The following is a 19,638-nucleotide window of genomic DNA, read 5'->3' as shown; positions in this document are numbered from 1 at the left end:
AGTCACAATATATAGGGTTAAATAAAACCCATCTGATGAGAATTTATGGTTTGTAGGGCATGAATCCCCAGACCCATTAGATAGGAATTTGGGCAAGATTAAAAAAAATGAGAGCTTAGTCCTCACTGGCTACTTTTTTTTTATTTTTCCGAGACAGAGTTTCATCATGTTACCCAGGCTAGTCTCCAACTCCTGGGCTCAGGTCTCCTGGGCTCAATCAGTCCACCAACATTTGTCTCCCAAAGTGCTGGGATTACAGGCTTGAGCTACCGTGCCCAGCCTGTGATTTTCTTTTTATTTTTTGAGGGAGAGTTTCGCTCTGGTCGCCCAGATTGGAGTGCAATGGCGCAATCTTGGCTCACTGCAACCTCCACCTCCTGGGTACAAGCGATTATCCTGCCTCAGCCTCCTGAGTAGCTGAGATCACAGGCGCCTGCCACCATGTCTGGCTAATTTTTTCTATTTTAGTAGAGATGGGGTTTCACCATGTTGGTCAGGCTGGTTGGGAACTCCTGACCTCAGGTGATCCATTCGCCTCAGCCTCCCAAAGTGCTGGGATTACAGGCGTGAGCCACCGTGCCTGGCCGAGTCTATGGTTTTCATATAACATATGAAGCATTTTGATTCTCTCAGATTTTACACTCAGAATACACTATCTACAGTTAATTCTCAACTTTTTCTCCTACTTAATTAAATTCTAAGAATACTAAGAAGATGAGCTGAGATAGGGTCTTGCTATGTTGCCCAGTCTGGTCTCAAACTCCTGAGCTCAAATGATTCTCCTGCCTCAGCCTCTCAAGTAGCTGGGACTACAGGCAGCTGTCACTATGCCCAGGTTTAGTCAGAAATTTAGAACTTGATCTCTTTATTTCATTTCTTATATCCATTAGATTAGCAATTCCAGTTAATGAGATAATTCCCAAAATGTATCTCAAATCATTCCACTGCCCTATGCACTGCCACTTCTTAAGTCCAGACCATCATCATATCGTTCTTAGAATACTACAACAACAACTTCATGTTTTTCACATTCTGCATTTTGTCACTGCCCTTTCCACTTCATTTTCCATATTACAGCAATAGGGGTATTAACTCTTACATCTTTTCAGTGTTTCCCCATTGCTCTGATAGAATTCAAATTCTGTCATAATCCAGAAGCCCCTGCAGGCTCTGCCTTAGGCTCTCTCTCTCACCTCATCTTTACTCATGCTTTTTTTTTTCTTTTTTTTGAGACAGTCTCGCTTCTTCACCCAAGCTGGAGTGCGGTGGCATGATATTGGCTCACGGCAACCTCCGCCTCCTGGGTTCAAGCAATTTTCCTGCCTCAGCCTCCCCAGTAGTTGGGATTACAGGCACCACCACCATGCCCGGCTAATTTTTGTATTTTTAGTAGAGACGAGGTTTTGCCATGTTGGCCAGGCTGGTCTCGAACTCCTGACCTCAAGTGATCCGCCCACCTTGGTCTCCCAAAGTGCTTGGATTACAGGCTTGAGCCACCACACCTGGCCATTTTCTTTCTTTTTTTTTTTTTTTTTTTTTTTTGAGACAGGGTCTCGCTTGAACCCGGGAGGCAGAGGTTGCAGTGAGCTTAGATGGCGCCACTGCACTCCAGCCTGGGCGATGCAGTGAGACTCTGTCTCAAAAAAAAAAAAAAAAAAAAAATTAATTAATTAAAAAGTGAAATGGAACTGAATAGACCATGTAAGAACGTCTTCATAGCCGGGCACAGTGGCTCATGCCTGTAATCCCAACACTTTGGGAGGCCCAGGCAGGTGGATCACCTGAGGTCATGAGTTTGAAACCAGTCTGGCCAACATGGTGAAACTACTACTAAACTACTACTACAACCTGGTGAAACTACTAAAAATACAAAAACAAGCTGGGCGTGGTGGCAGGCGCCTGTAATCCCAGCTACTCAGGAGGCTGAGGCAGGAGAATCGCTTGAACCCGGGAGGTGGAGGTTGCAGTGAGCCGAGATTGCCCCACTGCACTCCAGCCTGGGTGACATAGTAACACTCCGTCTCAAAAAAAAAAAAAAAAAAAAAAAAAAAAAGAATGTCTTCATGTAGTAAGGATAAGTATGTTTTCTGAAACTTTTGGTTAAATTATACATATTAAGTCATTAGATGTGAAAGTCATTGCACTATGCATTTTGCCTCTCTGTGTAAGTTCCTTAAGTGACTAGTTCACCAGATCAGTTACTGGATCATAGTAATCAGTCAGTGAATATTTATAAATTGATTAAAACAAGCCGTAGGAAGTATTGAGAAGCTGATTAAAAACTTTTGCTTAATTTCTCTACAGAGTTTCTTTTTTTCTTTTTTCTTTTGTTTGAGACAGGGTCTCGCTCTGTCACCCAGGCTGGATGCAGTGGCACGATCTCGGCTCACTGTGACCTCTGCTTCCCAGGTTCAAGGGATTCTCCTGCCTCAGCCGCTGAGTAGCTGGAATTACAGGCATGCGCCACCACGCCCGGCTAATTTTTTGTATTTTTAGTAGAGACGGGGTTTCACTATGTTGGTCAGGCTGGTCTTGAACTCCTGACCTCGTGATCCACCTGCTTTGGCCTCCCAAAGTGCTGGGATTATAGGTGTATATAATCTTTCTTCTTCTTTTTGTTTTTCAGTTTATTTTTGCTAGCCAGGCATGGTGATGTACACCTGTAGTTCCAGCTACTAGGAAAGCTAAGGCAGGATGATCACTTGAGTTCAGCAGTTCATGACCAACCTAGCCTACATAGTGAGACCCTGTCTTTAAAAAAAAAAAAAAAAAAAAAAAAAAAAAAAAGGAGGAGGCCAGGCGCGGTGGCTCATGCCTGTAATCCCAGCACTTTGGGAGGCCGAGGTGGGCGGATCACGAGGTCAGGAGATCAAGACCATCCTGGCTAGCATGCTGAAACCCGTCTCTACTAAAAAAAAAAAATACAAAAAATTAGCCAGGCGTGGTGGTAGGCGCTTGTAGTCTCAGCTACTCTGGAGGCTGAGGCAGGAGAATGGTGTGACCCGGGAGGCGGAGCTTGCAGGGAGCTGAGTTCAGGCCACTGCACTCCAGCCTGGGTGACACAGCAAGACTCCGTCTCAAAAAAAAAAAAAAAAAGAAAAAATTAAAATGAGGCCAGGCGTGGTGGCTCTCACCTGTAATCCCAGCACCTTAGGAGGCTGAGGCTGGCAGGTCACCTGAGGTCAGGAGTTCAGGACCAGCCTGGTAAACATGGTGAAACCCTGTCTCTATTAAAAACACAAGAATTAGGGACAGGCGCAGTGGCTCACACCAGTAATCTCAGCACTTTGGGTGGCCCAGGAGGGTGGATCACTTGAGGTGAGGAGTTCAAGACCAGCCTGGTCAACATAGTGAAACTTTGTCTCTACTAAAATTCGCTGGGCGTGGTGGTGCATGCCTGTAGTCCCAGCTACTAGGGAGGCTGAGGCAGGAGAATTGCTTGAACCTGGGAGGTGGAGCTTGCAGTGAGCTGAGATCCCGCCACCGCACTCCAGGCTGGGCAACAGAGTGAGACTATGTCTCAAAAAAAGAAAAATTAGGCACGGTGGCGCATGCCAGGAGACTCGCTTGAACCCACGAGGCTGGCCGGGCGCGGTGGCTCAAGCCTGTAATCCCAGCACTTTGGGAGGCCGAGATGGGCGGATCACAAGGTCAGGAGATCGAGACCATCCTGGCTAACACGGTGAAACCCCATCTCTAATAAGAAATACAAAAAATAGCCGGGCGAGGTGGCAGCGCCTGTAGTCCCAGCTACTCGGGAGGCTGAGGCCGGAGAATGGCGTGAACCCGGGAGGCAGAGCTTGCAGTGAGCTGAGATCCGGCCACTGCACTCCAGCCTGGGCTACAGAGCAGGGCTACAGAGCAAGACTCCGTCTCAAAAAAAAAAAAAAAAAAAAAAAAAAAGAACCCACGAGGCAGAGGCTGTAGTGAGCCAAAACCGTACCACTACACTCTAGCCTAGGCAACAGAGTGAGACTCTTTCTAAAAAAAAAAAAAAAAAAAAAAAAAAACAGGCCAGGCAAGGTGGCTTACACCTGTAATTCCAACACTTTGGGAGGCCAACGTGGGCAGATCACCTGAGCTCAGGAGTTGGACACCAGCCTGGGCAACATGGTGAAACCCTGTCTCTACTGAAAATACAAAAAATTAGTTGGGCATGGCAGCGCACGCCTGTAGTCCCAGCTACTCCAGAGGCTGAGGAAGGAGAATTCTTGAACTTAGGAGGTGGAGGTTGCAGTGAGCCGAAATTGTGCTGCTGCACTCCAGCCTGGACTCCAGCTAAAAAAAAAAAAATCAACAAAAAAGAAAGATATTTATGGCTGGGTGCGTGGCTCATGCCTGTAATCCTACCACTTTGGGAAGCCGAGGCGAGTGGATCACTTGAGGTCAGGAGTTTGAGAGCAGCCTGGCCAAGATGGTGAAACCCCTTCTCTACTAAAATTAAAAAATTAGCTGGGTGCGGTGGCAGGCACCTGTAATCACAGCTAATCAGGAGGCTGAGGCAGGAGAATTGCTTGAACCTGGGACGCAGAGGTTGTCGCAGTTAGCTGAGATCTTGCCACTACACTCCAGTGTGGGTGACAGGGTGAGACTCCATCTCAAAAAAAAAACAAAAAAAACCACAACCAACCAAACAAACAAACAGAAAAGCACATTTATGTTGTACCAGTATTCACAAGACTGTACTAATATTAATATAACTAGATAACAAGAAATATTTGAAAAACTAACTGACCCCTCCTCCTACACCTTATTGTTTGAACACTTCTGTTCTTTGAAAGCTGGAAAAGAGAAAAAGATATGCTTCCTTGAGTTTACTGAATATTATTGGAGTACTTTTTCAAAAATATTAAATATTACTGTTATTTGTGTATTACAAGTTATTATAAAAACAAGATTGGTGTGTCAAGAAAGGCAGATAGATTTTATTTTATTTTTTTTATTTTTTATTTTTATTTTATTTTATTTTTTTTTGAGACGGAGTCTCGCTCTGTCACCCAGGCTGGAGTGCAGTGGCCGGATCTCAGCTCACTGCAAGCTCCACCTTCCGGGTTTACGCCATTCTCCTGCCTCAGCCTCCCGAGTAACTGGGACTACAGGCGCCCGCCAACACGCCCGGCTAGTTTTTTGTATTTTTTAGTAGAGACGGGGTTTCACCATGTTAGCCAGGATGGTCTCGATCTCCTGACCTCGTGATCCACCCGTCTCGGCCTCCCAAAGTGCTGGGATTACAGGCTTGAGCCACCGCGCCCGGCCTTAGATTTTAATATGTATCATAACTCAATTATTAGTCTGAGAGTTTCTAGCCAAGACACATAAACTTTTTAGTCCCTATTTCTGTTAAACTGGCCCCTTAAAGCCTATCTAAACGCCCGGGCACGGTAGTTCACGCCTGTAATCCCAGCACTTTGGGAGGCTGAGGCGGGTGGATCACGACGTCAGGAGATCCAGACCATCCTGGCTAACATGGTGAAACCCCATCTCTACTAAAAAATACAAAAAATTAGCCGGGCTCGGTGGCATGCGCCTCTGGTCCCAGCTACTCCTGAGGCTGACGCAGGAGAATCACTTGATGTGGGAGGCAGAGGTTCCAGTGAGCCGAGATCGCACCACTGCACTCCAGCTTGGGCGACAGAGCGAGACTCTGTCTCAAAAAGAAAACAAAAACGAAAACAAAACCTACCTAAAAGTAAAGAGAGCTTCAAAATGCTTACTTAGAAGGGGCTTAAGAACAGCAATCTGGCTGGAAAGTAGCCTAGATTTGAGTTGAAACTATGCTTGGCCGGAGGCGGTGGCTCACACCTGTAATGCCAGCAGTTTGGGAGGCTGACGCAGGCAGATCACTTGAGGTCAGGAGTTCCAGACCAGCCTGGCCAACATGGCAAAACCCCGTCTGTACTAAAAATACAAAAATTAGCCAGGCATGGTGGCATGCGCCTGTAGTCTCAGCTGCTCGGGAGACTGAGGTAGGAGAAATGCCTAACCCGGGAGGAAGTTGCAGTGAGCCAATATCGTGCCACTGCCCTCCAGCCTGGGCAACAGGGCAAGACTCTGTCTCAAAAAACAAAACCAAAACCAAAATCAAAACCAAAAACCAAAACAAACACACACACACACACACACAAAACAAATACAAAACAACAACAAAAACAAAACCAACAACCCCCCCCCCCAAAAAAAGCGCCTATGTTTGCACAGCAAACACTGTGTTTTTACACATTTGTAAGATATAGGTCAGTTAAAAAAAGAGCAACATTTTCTAAAAATGCTTTTATTCCTCTTTTATTAATTTTTTTGTGTGACAGGATCTCACTCTTTCGTTCAGGCTATAAGTACAGTTGCGCGATCTTGGCTAGCTGCATCCTGCAGCTTCCCCAGCTCAGGAGATCCTTCCGCCTCAGCCTCCCAAGTAGCTGGGACTATATGGGTCAGCATCACTATGCCCGGCTTTTTTTTTTTTTCTTTTCTTTTTTGAGATGGGAGTCTAGTTCTGTCGCCCAGGCTGGAGTGCAGTGGCATGATCTCGGCTCACTGCATCCTCTGCCTCCCAGGTTTAAGTGATTCTCCTGCCTCAGCCTCCTGAGTAGCTGTGGTTACAGGCACACGCCACAATGCCTGCCTATAATACTATTAGGGAAGGAGGACGGCAGCTTGGAGTAGGGCAATAGTAGTGGAGAAAGCAGCAGAAGGATTTGATAGATTTAGGAGGTACAATCAATTGGTCTTGCTGAGTGCCTAGAACATTGCCTGGCTGATGCTTGAGAAATATTTGTAAATGAATAAACTAGCCATGGAGCTTGAGGGACGGGGGTGAAAGGATGACTCTTAGGTTTTATGGACTAGGTTTTATGGTGCTATTCACTGAGAGAGAGAACAGGGTTAAAAAAACCTGGTTAAAGGATGCTACCTCTCACACATGCTTACTGTAAATTGGCTCTTCTCTCACCCCCATTGCCTTGACGGCAGCTTTTTTTTTTTTTTTTTTTTTTTTTTAGAGTGAGTCTCTCTCTGTCTCCCAGGCTGGAGTGGCTGGAATGCAGTGGCACGATCTCAGCTCACTGGGTTCAAGAGATTTTCCTGCCTCAGCCTCCCGAGTAGCTGGGATTACAGGCACCTGCCACCATGCCCGGCTAAGTTTTGTATTTTTAGTAGAAATGGGGTTTCACCATGTTGGCCAGGCTGGTCTCGAACTCTTGACCACAAGTGATCCGCCTGCCTTGGCCTACCAAAGTGCTGGGATTACAGGCGTGAGCCACCATGCCAACCCAGAGGGCAGTGTTTTTTTGTTTTTGAGATGGACTTTCACTCTGTAGCCCAGGCTGGAGTGGACTGGTGCCACCTCACTGCAACCTCTGACTCCCAGGTTCAAACAATTCTTCTGCCTCAGCCTACTGAGTAGCTGGGACTACAGGCTCACAACACCATGCCCGGTTAAATTTTTGTATTTTTAGTAGAGACAGGGTGTCACCGTGTCAGCCAGGCTAGTCTCGAACTCCTGACCTCGTGATCTGCCAGCCTCGGCCTCCCAAAGTGCTGGGATTATAGGCTTGAGCCACTGCGCCTGGCCGATGGCAGTGTTTTGAACCAAATAATTCGTTCTTCCAGACCAGGTGAATACCCTACCCAAGGGCAGAAAATCCACAGATTGGCTAATGACTTGTATAATCTGGCTGGAAAAAATAACTAGGGTCAAGCAGTCTTTTATCCTTGATTTTGAACTAAGAAGCAGAGGAAGAGTCTGGCACGTAGCTGCAGAGGCAGAATAAAGTAACAAGATAGAGGTTAATAACAGCAAATTAGGTCAGTCAGATGAAACTAAAATCAGACGGAACGCTCAAATTTTGTAATTTTAAGTTTATTATTAAAAGGACCCTTTACAGAGGTGTGAGACTGGGCGTGGCGGTTCACGCCTGTAATCCCAGCACTTTGAGAAGCCAAGGTGGGCGGGGGGGGGGGGGGTATGACCTGAGGCCGGGAGTTCAAGACCAGCCTGGCCAACATGGTGAAACACTATCTCTACCAAAAATACAAAAATTAGCCGGGTGTGGTGGTGGGAGCCTGTAATCTCAGCTACTCAAGAGGCTGAGGCATGAGAATCGCTTGAACCCGAGAGGCAGAGGTTGCAGTGAGCCCTGACTGTGCCACTGCACTCTAGCCTGGGCACAGAGAGAGATTACCTCCAAAAAAAAAAAAAAAAAAAAAAAAGAACTCCAGACGCCGTGCTTCACACCTGTAATCCCAGCACTTTGAGAAGCTGAGGCGGGTGGATCATTTAAGGTCAGGAGTTCAAGACCAGCCTGGCCAACATGATGAAACCCCATCTCTACTAAATATACAAAAATTAGCTGGGTGGTAGTGGCGTGCCTGTAATCCCAGCTACTCAGGAGGCTGAGGCAGGAGAATCTCTTGAGCCTCGGAGGCAGAGGTTGCAGTTAGCCGAGATCACGCCACTGTGATCAGCCTGGGCCAACAGAGTGAGACTCTGTCTCAAACAACCACCACCACCACCACCAATAAAAAATACAAAGCGATAGGCCGGGCGCGGTGGCTCAAGCCTGTAATCCCAGCACTTTGGGAGGCCAAGACGGGCGGATCACGAGGTCAGGAGATCAAGACCATCCTGGCTAACACGGTGAAACCTGGTCTCTACTAAAAAATACAAAAAATTAGCCGAGCGTGGTGGCGGGCGCCTGTAGTCCCAGCTACTCGGGAGGCTGAGGCAGGAGAATGGCATGAACCCGAGAGGCGGAGCTTGCAGTGAGCTGAGATCCGGCCACTGCACTCCAGCCTGGGCGACAGAGCAAGACTGCGTCTCAAAACAACAACAACAACAACAACAACAAAACCACAGGGCCACTAATAACCTAACAGAGCTAGTAAAGATGGCTGGGAATATAGGTGGAAGTACAATCCCCGTTTAATTGCAACAAGGTTCTCTAGGTTACTTAGGGTCAGGTAAACTGGAGATCACTGACATGGAAAACAAGAAAACCCTTATTGTTTATAGCTGTTATGTATAAATAGGTTATTAGCCTTAGGAAAATCATTTATGCCGAGTACAGCTTTTGAGTAAGCAAAAAGTATTAACGTCGGGTTGAATGTAATTGAAGCGAGACCTACTGGACGTGGGGTGGGGGTTGCAAGCCCATACAAAAGGCAAGCACGGATAACTTATTTCACAAGGCTATGGGGTTGTGGGGCTCGGAAAAAGAAACATCAGCGGCGGAACCTGCTCTCAGCCACCTTGCACCAGAACACAAACAATGACTCAAAAATACACGCATATGAAACGAGTATCATCTCTAAGTGAATGTGAGTGCCAAGTAGAAAGCTAGTATCCGATTTATTATCGCAACGTCTTTGTACCATTTTAACATCCATTCCAGGAAGAAAAAGCCTATTGGGAATATGGTTAACTTATAATTAAGTGCTGTTTCCCCAAATTAAAGAAACAACAACAAAAAAATCTAAAAGCCAGCGAAATACTATTTAATTTACTCAGTAACCCTTTAAAACTCTTTTAGTTGGTGGGTGGGAATCCGGGCGGGGAGGCGCACTAAACCGAACGCCGGGGCAAAGGTTTCTTAAACAGTTACCAGGAGGTAACTCCGCTTTCATCTCGGACGTGGCTCAAGATTACAGGTGATCGCAGTGCCCGGAGGCGCCAGGAGGCAACTTTCACAGGGGGGAGGCGCCGGGCGCCAGGGGGCCAAGCGGCCGGGCCCGGGAGCCCACTTCACTTGGGAGCCGCCCCAGGCCGGGGGTCGACACCGCGTTCCCTCCCTTAGCCTAGCCGCGACCCAGCTTTAGGGCCTAAGGGCAAATCAAGCGCCCGGTCCTCCCGGCGCCATGTGCGCGGCCCGCCCAGGCCCTTGGCCACCGTCGCCGCGGGGGCAGGCCGCGAGCCACAGAGGCCTGGTGCGCGTCCCGCCCCTGAGCCCGCAGTAGGGGCGGCCTCAGACCGTGAGCCGGGAGTCGTCCCCTTAGTCCCCCCTCGCACTCGGAGGGCCTCCGGGGCGGGGCAGGCCTTCGGGCCGGGCGGCACCCGGGCGGTCGAATCCGTCAGCTCCCGCGAGTGGCCCGGCGAGGGAAGGAGCCGGTGAGTAGCCACGTCACGCTCCTCAGGGAGGCCCCGCCCCGTGCTCTCAGGCCGCCCCTCCTCGCCGTCTCCACGCCTCCGCGGGCAGTTACCGGCTCTGGCTGCTCGCGCCTCCCCAACTCGGGTAAAGCTCCTAGGCCCCTGCGTGCTGCGCCTCCGCAGCTGCCCTGCGCCAGGTGAGAGCTCGCGGCTCCCGGCTGCGGCTCCCGGCGCGTGGTGGCGGGCTCCGGGCGTGCGTCGCGTAGAGGACGGGGCCGGCGGGCGGTTGGCGCTCCGTTCGGTGCGGGGAGGGGCGTCACGCCGGGCGCTGCGCGGCCTCGGCGGGCGGCGGCAGTGGCGGCCACGGCCGCCGGGCTCTCAGGTTCTCTGCCCCCAGCTGGAGCCGGTCGGTGTCCGGGCGGAGAGACGGGCAGTCAGGCTCCCTGGCCTCGGGGCCACCCCGGCCGGGGCGGCTGGGGCAGAGGGACAATGTCTGCTCGCGCCCCGGTGCCCGCCGCCCATTCTCGGGAGGATCCGCCCGCGGTGACTGCTGAGAGGGAGTCGCTGTTGGCCGCGGCGAACCGGCCGGCCGAGCAGCCGCCCCCGCCCGAACGTGAGGGCAAAGAGGCGGCGAGGGAGGACAGGGCCGCGGCCGCCACTAGCGCGGGGGCGCGGGGAGAGCCGTCGCCGGCGCTGGTGCTGGGACGCAGCGTGCCCCAGGCGGCTGTCCCTGTGAGGCCCCTGGCGCTGCACCTGGCGCACAAGGCGCGTGGGCCAGGTGGCCCCTTCGGCGGGGAGCCGCCACCACCGCCACCGCCGCCGCCGTCGCCGTTGCCGCCGTTGCTGCGGGATCCGCCGGCCGAGGACGCCCGGGAAGAGGCGGCAGCTGGCCCTGCGGTAAAGCGGCAGCCGCCGCCACTGCCGCCTAAGGGAAATCCCTGGACCAAAAAGCCTCCCCAGCACCTGTCCCCAGACACGACAGGTCCACCGCCGCCCCCGCTGGAAACCCTGGAGGCAGGTCTGTGGTTGCTGTGCGTTGGGCACTGGCAGGGTGCGGGCAGGGGCGACTTGCGGGACTTGCCGGCGCGTGGCGGCGGTAGCGGGCGCCGGGCCCGGGTAACGGCAGGCCTCCCTTCCCTGTCAGTCGGATGTAATTTGTTCCAAGGTGTCATTCACTCTGCCTATTTACATACATGGGCATCTGGGAAGGGAGCGGCAGGAAGAGGTGGGACCTCAGGTTCTCCTTGCCTGGTGGGGGCACGGAGGGGGTAGCTTGGCGGCGCAGCTCTGCTGGCGCGGTTGCGATTGTGTTTTGTCTCCACGTGTTAGTGACTTGGGAAAGTAGCTAACTTTAGATACTGCAGTGCTTCGAATGGGAAAGTTTTGGTGGATTTTTTTTTTTTTTAAGGATTGAAGCAAGTCAGAGCAAGGGGATTTATTCGTAAGTGGAAGCGCGATTGTAGTCTTTTAGTATGAAATAATAAGATGAAAATCTCAAGGTTTTCGAAACACTGCTAAGCAGTTATATTAAAAATGAGACTTTAAATGTGGTTTTAAAAGTGCTTTAAGTTATGAGTGTGCTGGAAAATAATTAAATAGGATGGTTGACATGCGAGCGTGGATTGCACGTTATGTAAATGGTTTTCTAACATTGTCAGCTCTCCTTCCCTTTAGAAGAGATAAGATTATGCCACTGTATTTGAATGCTGACCAATGCAGTATGGCCCTTGGTGCTTTATTTTGATTGTAGCAACTGCAGCTTAAGAAAATTAAAATGGGTCGGCGCTGTGGCTCATGCCTGTAATCCCAGCACTTTGGGATGCGGAGGCGGGTGGATCACCTGAGGTCAGGAGTTCGAGACCAGCCTCGCCAACATGGCGAAAACCCGTCTCTGCTAGAAATACAAAAATTAGCCAGGCCTGGTGGCGGGCCCTTGTAATCTCAGCTACTCGGGAGGCTGAGGCAGGGAGAATTGCTTGAACCCGGGAGGTGGAGGTTGCAGTGAGCCGAGATCGCTCTACTGCACTCCAGCCTGGGCAACGGAGTGAGACTACCTCTCAAAAAAAAAAAAAAAAAAAAAAAAAAAAAAAAAAAAAGTTAAAATGGAAATAAAAACCATGACAAAAAGCAGTATCTGACCGGGCGCGGTGGCCTGTAATGCTAGCACTTTGGGAAGCTGAGGCGGGTGGATCACCTGAGCTCGGGAGTTTGAGACCAGCCTGACTAACACGGAGAAACCTTGTCTCTACTAAAAATACAAATTAACTGGGCGTGGTGGCGCATGCCTGTAATCCCAGCTACTTGGGAGGCTGAGGCAGGAGAATCGCTTGAACCCGGGAGGCGGAGGTTGCGGTGAGCTGAGATCGAGCCACTGCATTCCAGCCTGGGCAACAGGAGCGAAACTCTGTCTCAAAAAAAACACCAAAAAAACCCAAAAAAACCCTGTATATTCTACTTTCTCAATTAAGTTGTAAATGAGTTGAACTTTTTATATGCAAATGACAGCTGTTTACTTGCAAGTCTTCATTCTTATTTAAAATTAAAGGTTAGCAGTAGAATAGGAAATATTAGAGCATGTTTACTGGCTTGTGAGGATCAAATGCGATGAAGATGTGGTGTAAATGTAAGGCAATTGGCGGTGCGCGGTGGCACACGCCTGTAATCCCAGCACTTTGGGAGGCCGAGGCGGGTGGATCACCTGAGGTGAGGAGTTCGAGACCAGCCTGGCCAGCATGGCGACACCCCGTCTCTACTAAAAATACAAAAATTAGCCTGATGTGGTGGTGCGTGCCTGTAATACCAGCTACTCAGGAGGCTGAGGCAGGAGAATCACTTGAACCTGGGAGGCGGAGGTTGCAGTGAGCCAAGACTGAGCCACTGCATTCCATCCTGGGTGACAGAGCAAGACTCCCTCTCAAAAAAAAAAAAAAAAAAAAAAAAAAAAAAAGGCGATTGTTACAAGCACCATTATGTTATGTTAACATTTCTTCAGAGGAACTCTCCAATGGAGGGAGATAAGTGTTGAGTTAATTGATTCTCTTGCCTTTGCACAGAAATACTCCTAATTAATTGTTGGTAACTTTTGACACTTGCAGAAAAAAACTTAACAGTTTGCTCCGGATTTAATATTGGCATAATTCCTTCCTCGCTGTAAAGAGCTGTTTGTTTACTCCTGTTACTAACTGAAGAGAACACTGTTAAGTAAAGACCTCATAAAGTTTTTCTTTTTTTTCTTTTTTAAAACCCAGTGGCAAGCACTCTAAAATTTAGCAAAGAAAGAAAACCCTAGTGAATCATCTTATTTACTGTTTCACCTCTCTACTTCTAGACTTATAGACAATTGTATAGTCAGTGAATTACCAAGTAGGAACCCTTTGTTGATCATAAAACCGGTATTACAGATTTTAAAACTTTGAAGCCATGCATGGTAGTGTGTGCCTGCAGTTTTAGCTCCTTGGGAGGCTGAGGCTGGAAAAATCGGTTTTGCCCAGGAGTTTGAGGCTGTAGTGTCCTATCATAGCGCCTGTGAATAGCTACTGCATTCTAGCCTGGGCAATATAGCAAGACCACATTTAAAATAATAATAATAATAATAATAGAACTTTAAAAACTGTTAAGGTAAGCCTTGGGAACTTTAATTGCAAATGACCTGTGAAAAATATTTAACAGTTAACCTATTGATGCTTTCATTCTCCAGTCTTCACTGGAGATTAAGAACACTGTGATACTAGTTTTATGGTATGGTTCACGGGAATTTCAGTTTTGCTGAAATTTTGTCTTGTGTAGGCAACTCTTTTCTGTCTTTGGATGGAATCCATTCTGCACTGGCAGGAAGACCATCTTTCAGACCTGGAATAGTGTAGTAATAGTGTAGTAACCATGGTCTCTTCCCAACACTGACTCTGCACCTCCCTCCCTCCCTCCCTCCCTCCCTCCCTCCCTTCCTTCCTTCCTTCCTTCCTTCCTTCCTTCCTTCCTTCCTTCCTTCCTCCTTCCTTCCTTCCTCAGATGGGGTCTCTCTGTGTTGCCCAGGCTGGTCTTGAACTGCTGACCTCAAGCAATCCTCCTGCTTCCCAAAGTGCAGGGATTACAGACGTAATAAGGCTTTCTATTTTCTTCAGCAAATTTACAACTTCAGAAGTAAAGAAATAGGACCACACTCTATTTGCATAACTTAGGTAATTTAGATAAAAGAGATTGTGGTGTAGAAATGTACTGTTTTGAGAGACTTGGGTTCTAGTGCAGGTATTTGTTACTAACTAGCTAGTTGACTTCTGGCAAGATTTCTGGGCATTATAAATGAATAACATGGATGGGCTCATCTCCTCTGGTTTATAATACCAGAGTGCCACTTACAACCTGGCTGCCTTGGCTTCCATTTATTTATTTATTTAATATTATTTAATTTACTTAATACATTTTACTTTAATTTATTTAAATAGGTAGATAGATCGTCAGTCTTGCTCTATTGCAGTGGTGAGATCATAGCTCACTGCAGCCTTGACCTCCTGGACTCAAGCAATTCCCCTGCCTTGGCATTCCAAGTAGTTGGGATGACAGGCATGCATGTCATTCCATGGAATTAGCTATGTCCGGCTAATGATTTTTAATTTTTTTTTTTGTATAGACAGGATCCCCCTTTGTTGCTCAGGCTGATATTGAGCTCTTGGGGTCAAGATATCCTCCTGCCTCAGCCCCTGCAAAGTGCTGGGGCTACAGGTGTAAGCCACCCTGCCTGTCAACTTTCTGTTTACTATTTTCTCTTTTTTTTTTTTTTTTTTTTTTGACGGAGTCTCGCTCTGTCACCCAGGCTGGAGTGCAGTGGCACGATCTCTGCTCACTGCAAGCTCCGCCTCCCGGGTTCGCGCCATTCTCCTGCCTTAGCCTCCCGAGTAGCTGGGACTAAAGGCACCCGCCACCATGCCTGGCTAATTTTTTGTATTTTTAGAAGAGACAGGGTTTCACCGTTTTAGCCAGGATGGTCTCAATCTCCTGACCTCGTGATCCACCCGCCTCAGCCTCCCAAAGTGCTGGGATTACAGGCGTGAGCCACCGCGCCTGGCCTTTTTTTTTTTTGAGATGGAGTTTCATTCTTATTGCCCAGGCTGGAGTGTAATAGTGTGATCTCGGCTCACCGCAACTTCCACCTCCTGGGTTCCAGTGATTCTCCTGCCTCAGCCAGCTGAGTAGCTGGGATTACAGGCACGCGGCACCATGCCTGGCTGATTTTTATATTTTTAGTAGAGATGGGGTTTTTCCGTGTTGGTCAGGCTATCTTGATCTCCTGACCTCAGGTGATCCTCCCACCTCCGCCTTCCAAAGTGCTGGGATACAGGTGTGAGCCACTGCGCCCGGCCGGGCTTTCTATTTTCTTTCCTTTTTTTTTTTTTTTTTTTTTTTTGAGACAGAGTCTTGCTCTGTCACTCAGGCTGGAGTGCAATGGCGCAATCTTGGCTCACTGCAACCCCCGACCTGTCCCAGGTTTGAGCAGTTCTCCTGCCTTAGTCTCCTGAGTAGCTGGGACTACAGGTGCGTGCAACCATGCCCAGTTAATTATTTTTTTTTGTATTTTTAGTAGAGACGGGGTTTCACCACGTTGGCCAGGCTGGTCTCGAACTCCTGACCTCAGTAGATCTGCCCGCCTTGGCCTCCCAAAGTGCTGGGATTACAGGGGTGAGCCACCATGCTTGGTCTTGGGCTTTCTATTTTCTTAAGCAAATTTGCAACTTAAGAAGTAAATACATAGGACCAGAGGTTGTTTAAAGTTCACAGTGGGTACCTCTAAATCTATTAGTTATCTATTAGTGATTGTATAATTTATACAATATAAATTGTATAATTCTACAAAACAGGATACTCTTTGAGAGAGATAATTGTATTGAAATAATAGACTTAAATCAGGTCTATCCTGCTCAAACTTGGATTTACTCTCACTCTGTTAATGAGGTAAAGGAATTCCATCCACAAAATTTTGCCAGGAAGTTTCTTACTACAGTTAGAAACATAGGAAACACATGGGAGAGTATTTCAGGACAGAAATTATGAATCTTCTCTACATTAAAACCTGCAGATCTAAGTGAACCAGATTCTTGATGCCTCGGCCCTTGTGAGAGACTTTCTTCCACTTTTAGGATGATTTTGATCATGTGTTGCTGTTTCCAGAAATCCAGATAAGGCACTCTTCAGCCAAAGTTGCTGCCCACCCAAGAGGCCTGCTATCTTGAAATTTAGTCATGAGACCAGAAGGAACTTCCCCCATCCGTGTCCTGACTTGGCATTAGTTTCATTTTGGATACCTCCTTTTTTTTTTTTTGAGATGGAGCCTCGCTCTTGTCGCCCAAGCTGGAGTGCAATGGCGCAGTCTCGGCTCACTGCAACCTCCACCTCGCGTGTTCAAGCGATTCTCCTGCTTCAGCCTTCTGAGTAGCTGGGATTACAGGCGCTTGCCACCATGCCTGCATAATTTTTGTATTTTTAGTAGAGATGGGGGTTTCACCATGTTGGCCAGGCTGATCTTGAATTTTGGACCTCAGATGATTGACCCACTCTGGCCTCCCAAAGTGCTGGGATTATAGGCGTGAGCCACTGTGCACAGCTTTTTTTTTTTTTTTTTTTTTTTTTTTTTTTTTAAAGAGACTGGGTCTCACTTTGTCACCCAGGCTAGAGTAGGAGTACAGTGGTACAGTCATAGCTCACTGCAGCCTATAACTCCTGGGACCACGGGGTCCTCCTGCCTCAGCCTCTCAAGTAGCTAGGACTACAGGCGTGTGCTACCATGCCTGGCAAATTATTTTATTTTTATTTTTTAAATTTAAAAATAGTGACAGTATCTTGCTATGTTGCCTAGGCTGGTCTCAGAACTCTTGAACTCAAGCTATTTTTATTATTTTTAGAGACAGGGTCTCCCTATATTGCCCAGGCCTAGTCTTGAACTCTTGGCCTCAAAGGATTCCCCGCCTCAGCCTACCAAAGTGCTGCTATTACAGGTGTGAGCCTGGCCTTGCAGATTTCTTTTTTTTCCCCTCTTTTAAATAATTTATTTTAAACCTATTATATCATACAGTATGTTTTATACAGATATATAACACCCTAACAAGATAAAGCAAAGCCAAAAAAGTTTATCTTATTAGAAAGATACACCATAACGTATTCTCTTCGAACAGTATTGCACTTTAACTTTTCTTTTCTTTTTTTTTTTTTTTTTTGAGACGGAGTCTTGCTGTGTCTCCCGGACTGGAGTGCAGTGGCACCATCTCGGCTTACTGCAAGCTCCGCCTCCCGGGTTCACGCCATTCTCCTGCCTCAGCTTCCTGAGTAGCTGGGACTACCGCCACCACGCCCGGCTAATTTTTTTGTATTTTTGGTAGAGACAGGGTTTCACCGTGTTAGCCAGGATGGTCTCGATCTCCTGACTTTGTGATCCACCCGCCTCAGCCTCCCAAAGTGCTGGGATTACAGGCGTGAGCCACCAAGCCCGGCCAACTTTTCTTAATTTGACAAAGCATTCATGAAACAGCCTGCAGACTAGTTTCAACAGATAAATAACACCTGTTAGCAGACATGAGCGTCCTAAATTTTTATTAGGTATGAATTTTACAAACTTTACTTACATTGACCGTAACGGTGGAGCTGGAGAGTATTGCGCCTTCTCCAAGCTGCCTGGTGAGAACCAGCAGTAGTGTGGTGGAACTTGTGGCCCTTTCCAAGGCCATGGCTCTTTCGGCCTGCAGATGGCAGCCCATGCATCTCTCTATGCTTGTGGACTGGTTTGGTGATCCATTGGGTGTCAGGATTTCTTCTGATAGCTTTATGGAATGGATCAATGGGGATAACCTCAAAAAACTTGTATGTGGAATCTTCACCAACCCAGTAAGAATTCAGGACTCTTAGAGCCCCACAGGGGCATCCGGCTCGCTCCTTTGCAACGGACTGAAGACTTTGAGCAAACCTTTAGCTGGTTAACACCATGATGGACAGGCTTGCTGTAAGTTGCACCCTTAGGAACTGGGTGTTTTCAGCCACCATGGCGAGCATGAATCCTATATATAACGTAAACTTGCTTGGCCTTGTAGCCCAGTTGGCACGCTTTATCCGGCCGAGTGGAGTGGGGAGCGCTGTGGAGAGCAGAGAGCTGGCAGTACTGCCAGCAACCTCTTCTTAGAAGAAAGCGCATGACATTAGACTGCTTTTCTCCATAGCTCCTGGATTTAGTTGTATGCACCCATCTTGGCTTACCTGATGGCTGCCACTAGACGGAAAGGGTGCAGATTCTTTATTAAAATCACAATATGGGTTTATTAATCCCTTACTTGTAGTTATGGTTGTTTTTTGCCTGTTAAACATCAGCATTCTCGTATAATTTCCATTCTTTTGCTCATAAAAATATGATGTGTAAAAAATACTGATTTTTTTCAAAAAGTTCTTGCTTTTCTTGAACCCTATGTTCATCATCAACCCTCTTTTCTCCTACTATTTGGTTCTTCAACCTTATTTTCTCCTGTTTGGTTCTTAGAAACCTCAAGTAAGCTTACTGTTGTTACCCTAATTAAATACCTTTTTTTTTTTTTTTTTTTGAGGGGGACGGAGTCTCGCTGCAGACCAGTGCAGGCTGGAGTGCAGTGGCACGATCTCAGCTCACTGCAAGCTCCGCCTCCTTGGTTTGCGCCGTTCTACTGCCTCAGGCTCCCGAGTAGCTGGGACAACAGGCACCTACCATCACGCCTGGCTAATTTTTTTTGTATTTTTAGTAGAGACAGGGTTTCACTGTGTTACCCAGGATGGTCTCGATCTCCTGACCTCGTGATCCGCCTGCCTCGGCCTCCCAAAGTGCTGGGATTACAGGCGTGTAATCCCACGGCCATGAAATACCATTTTAAGTAAGTTATATAGAAAAAACTGCATAAATATATTCTCTTTACAAAAATAAAAAACTTTCATGTCACCTTAAGAATTCACTGAGGCTGGGCGCAGTGGCTCACGCCCGTAATCCCAGCACTTTGGGAGGTAGAGGCTGAGGTGGGTGGATCATGAAGTCAGGAGATCGAGACCATCCTGGCTAACACGGTGAAACCCTGTCTCTACTAAAAATACAAAAAAAGTTAGCTGGGCATGGTGGCGGGTGCCTGTAGTCCCAGCTATTCGGGAGGCTGAGGCAGGAGAATGGGGTGAACCCGGGAGGTGGAGCTTGCAGTGAGCCAAGATGGCACCTCTGCACTCCAACCTGGGCGACAGAGCAAGACTCGGTCTCAAAATAATTTACTAAATCTAAACTCCTTTTAAAAATTGCTGAGGACTGGTCGGGCGCGGTGGCTCACGCCCTTAATCTGAGCACTTTGGGTGGCTGAAGCAGGCGGATCACCTGAGGTCAGAAGTTCCAGACCAGCCTGGCCAACACGGAGAAACCCCGTCTCTACTAAATATACAAAAATCAGCCGAGGGTGTTGGCCAGCACCTGTAATCCCAGCTACTTGGGAGGCTGAGGCTGGAGAATTGCTTAAAAACCCGGGAGGCAGAGGTTGCGCTGAGCCAAGATGGTGCCATTGCATTTCAGCCTGGCGAGT

At 48.1% G+C, this 19,638-nt stretch overlaps 1 protein-coding gene and 1 pseudogene across 15 annotated transcripts in view; one reads left to right on the top strand and one right to left on the bottom strand.

Annotated features, from left to right (window-relative positions):
* The first annotated feature begins 9,598 nt into the window (after positions 1–9,598).
* Positions 9,599–19,638, top strand: part of LARP1B (La ribonucleoprotein 1B) — a 156,657-nt gene continuing 146,617 nt past the window's right edge. For 9 of the 15 annotated variants that reach the window (XM_050791522.1, XM_050791521.1, XM_050791530.1 and 6 more), the window contains exon 1: positions 10,405–11,096. In XM_050791522.1, coding sequence (XP_050647479.1) covers positions 10,568–11,096 — 529 coding nt within the window. In that variant the 5' untranslated portion in view covers positions 10,405–10,567. Of the gene's footprint in view, positions 9,643–9,831; positions 10,100–10,143; positions 10,276–10,404; positions 11,097–18,689; positions 18,955–19,638 lie in introns of those variants that run through there. The other 6 variants (XM_050791523.1, XM_050791535.1, XM_050791536.1 and 3 more) reach the window with 4 other exon arrangements.
* LOC126955209 (60S ribosomal protein L15-like) lies at positions 17,685–18,303 on the bottom strand (annotated as a pseudogene).

The sequence above is a fragment of the Macaca thibetana genome, chromosome 5 (assembly GCF_024542745.1).
Source record: "Macaca thibetana thibetana isolate TM-01 chromosome 5, ASM2454274v1, whole genome shotgun sequence".
Classification (NCBI taxonomy): Eukaryota; Metazoa; Chordata; class Mammalia; order Primates; family Cercopithecidae; genus Macaca; species Macaca thibetana.
The sequence above is the reverse complement of the archived record's forward strand: the minus strand, read 5'-3'. Positions and strand labels throughout refer to the sequence as shown.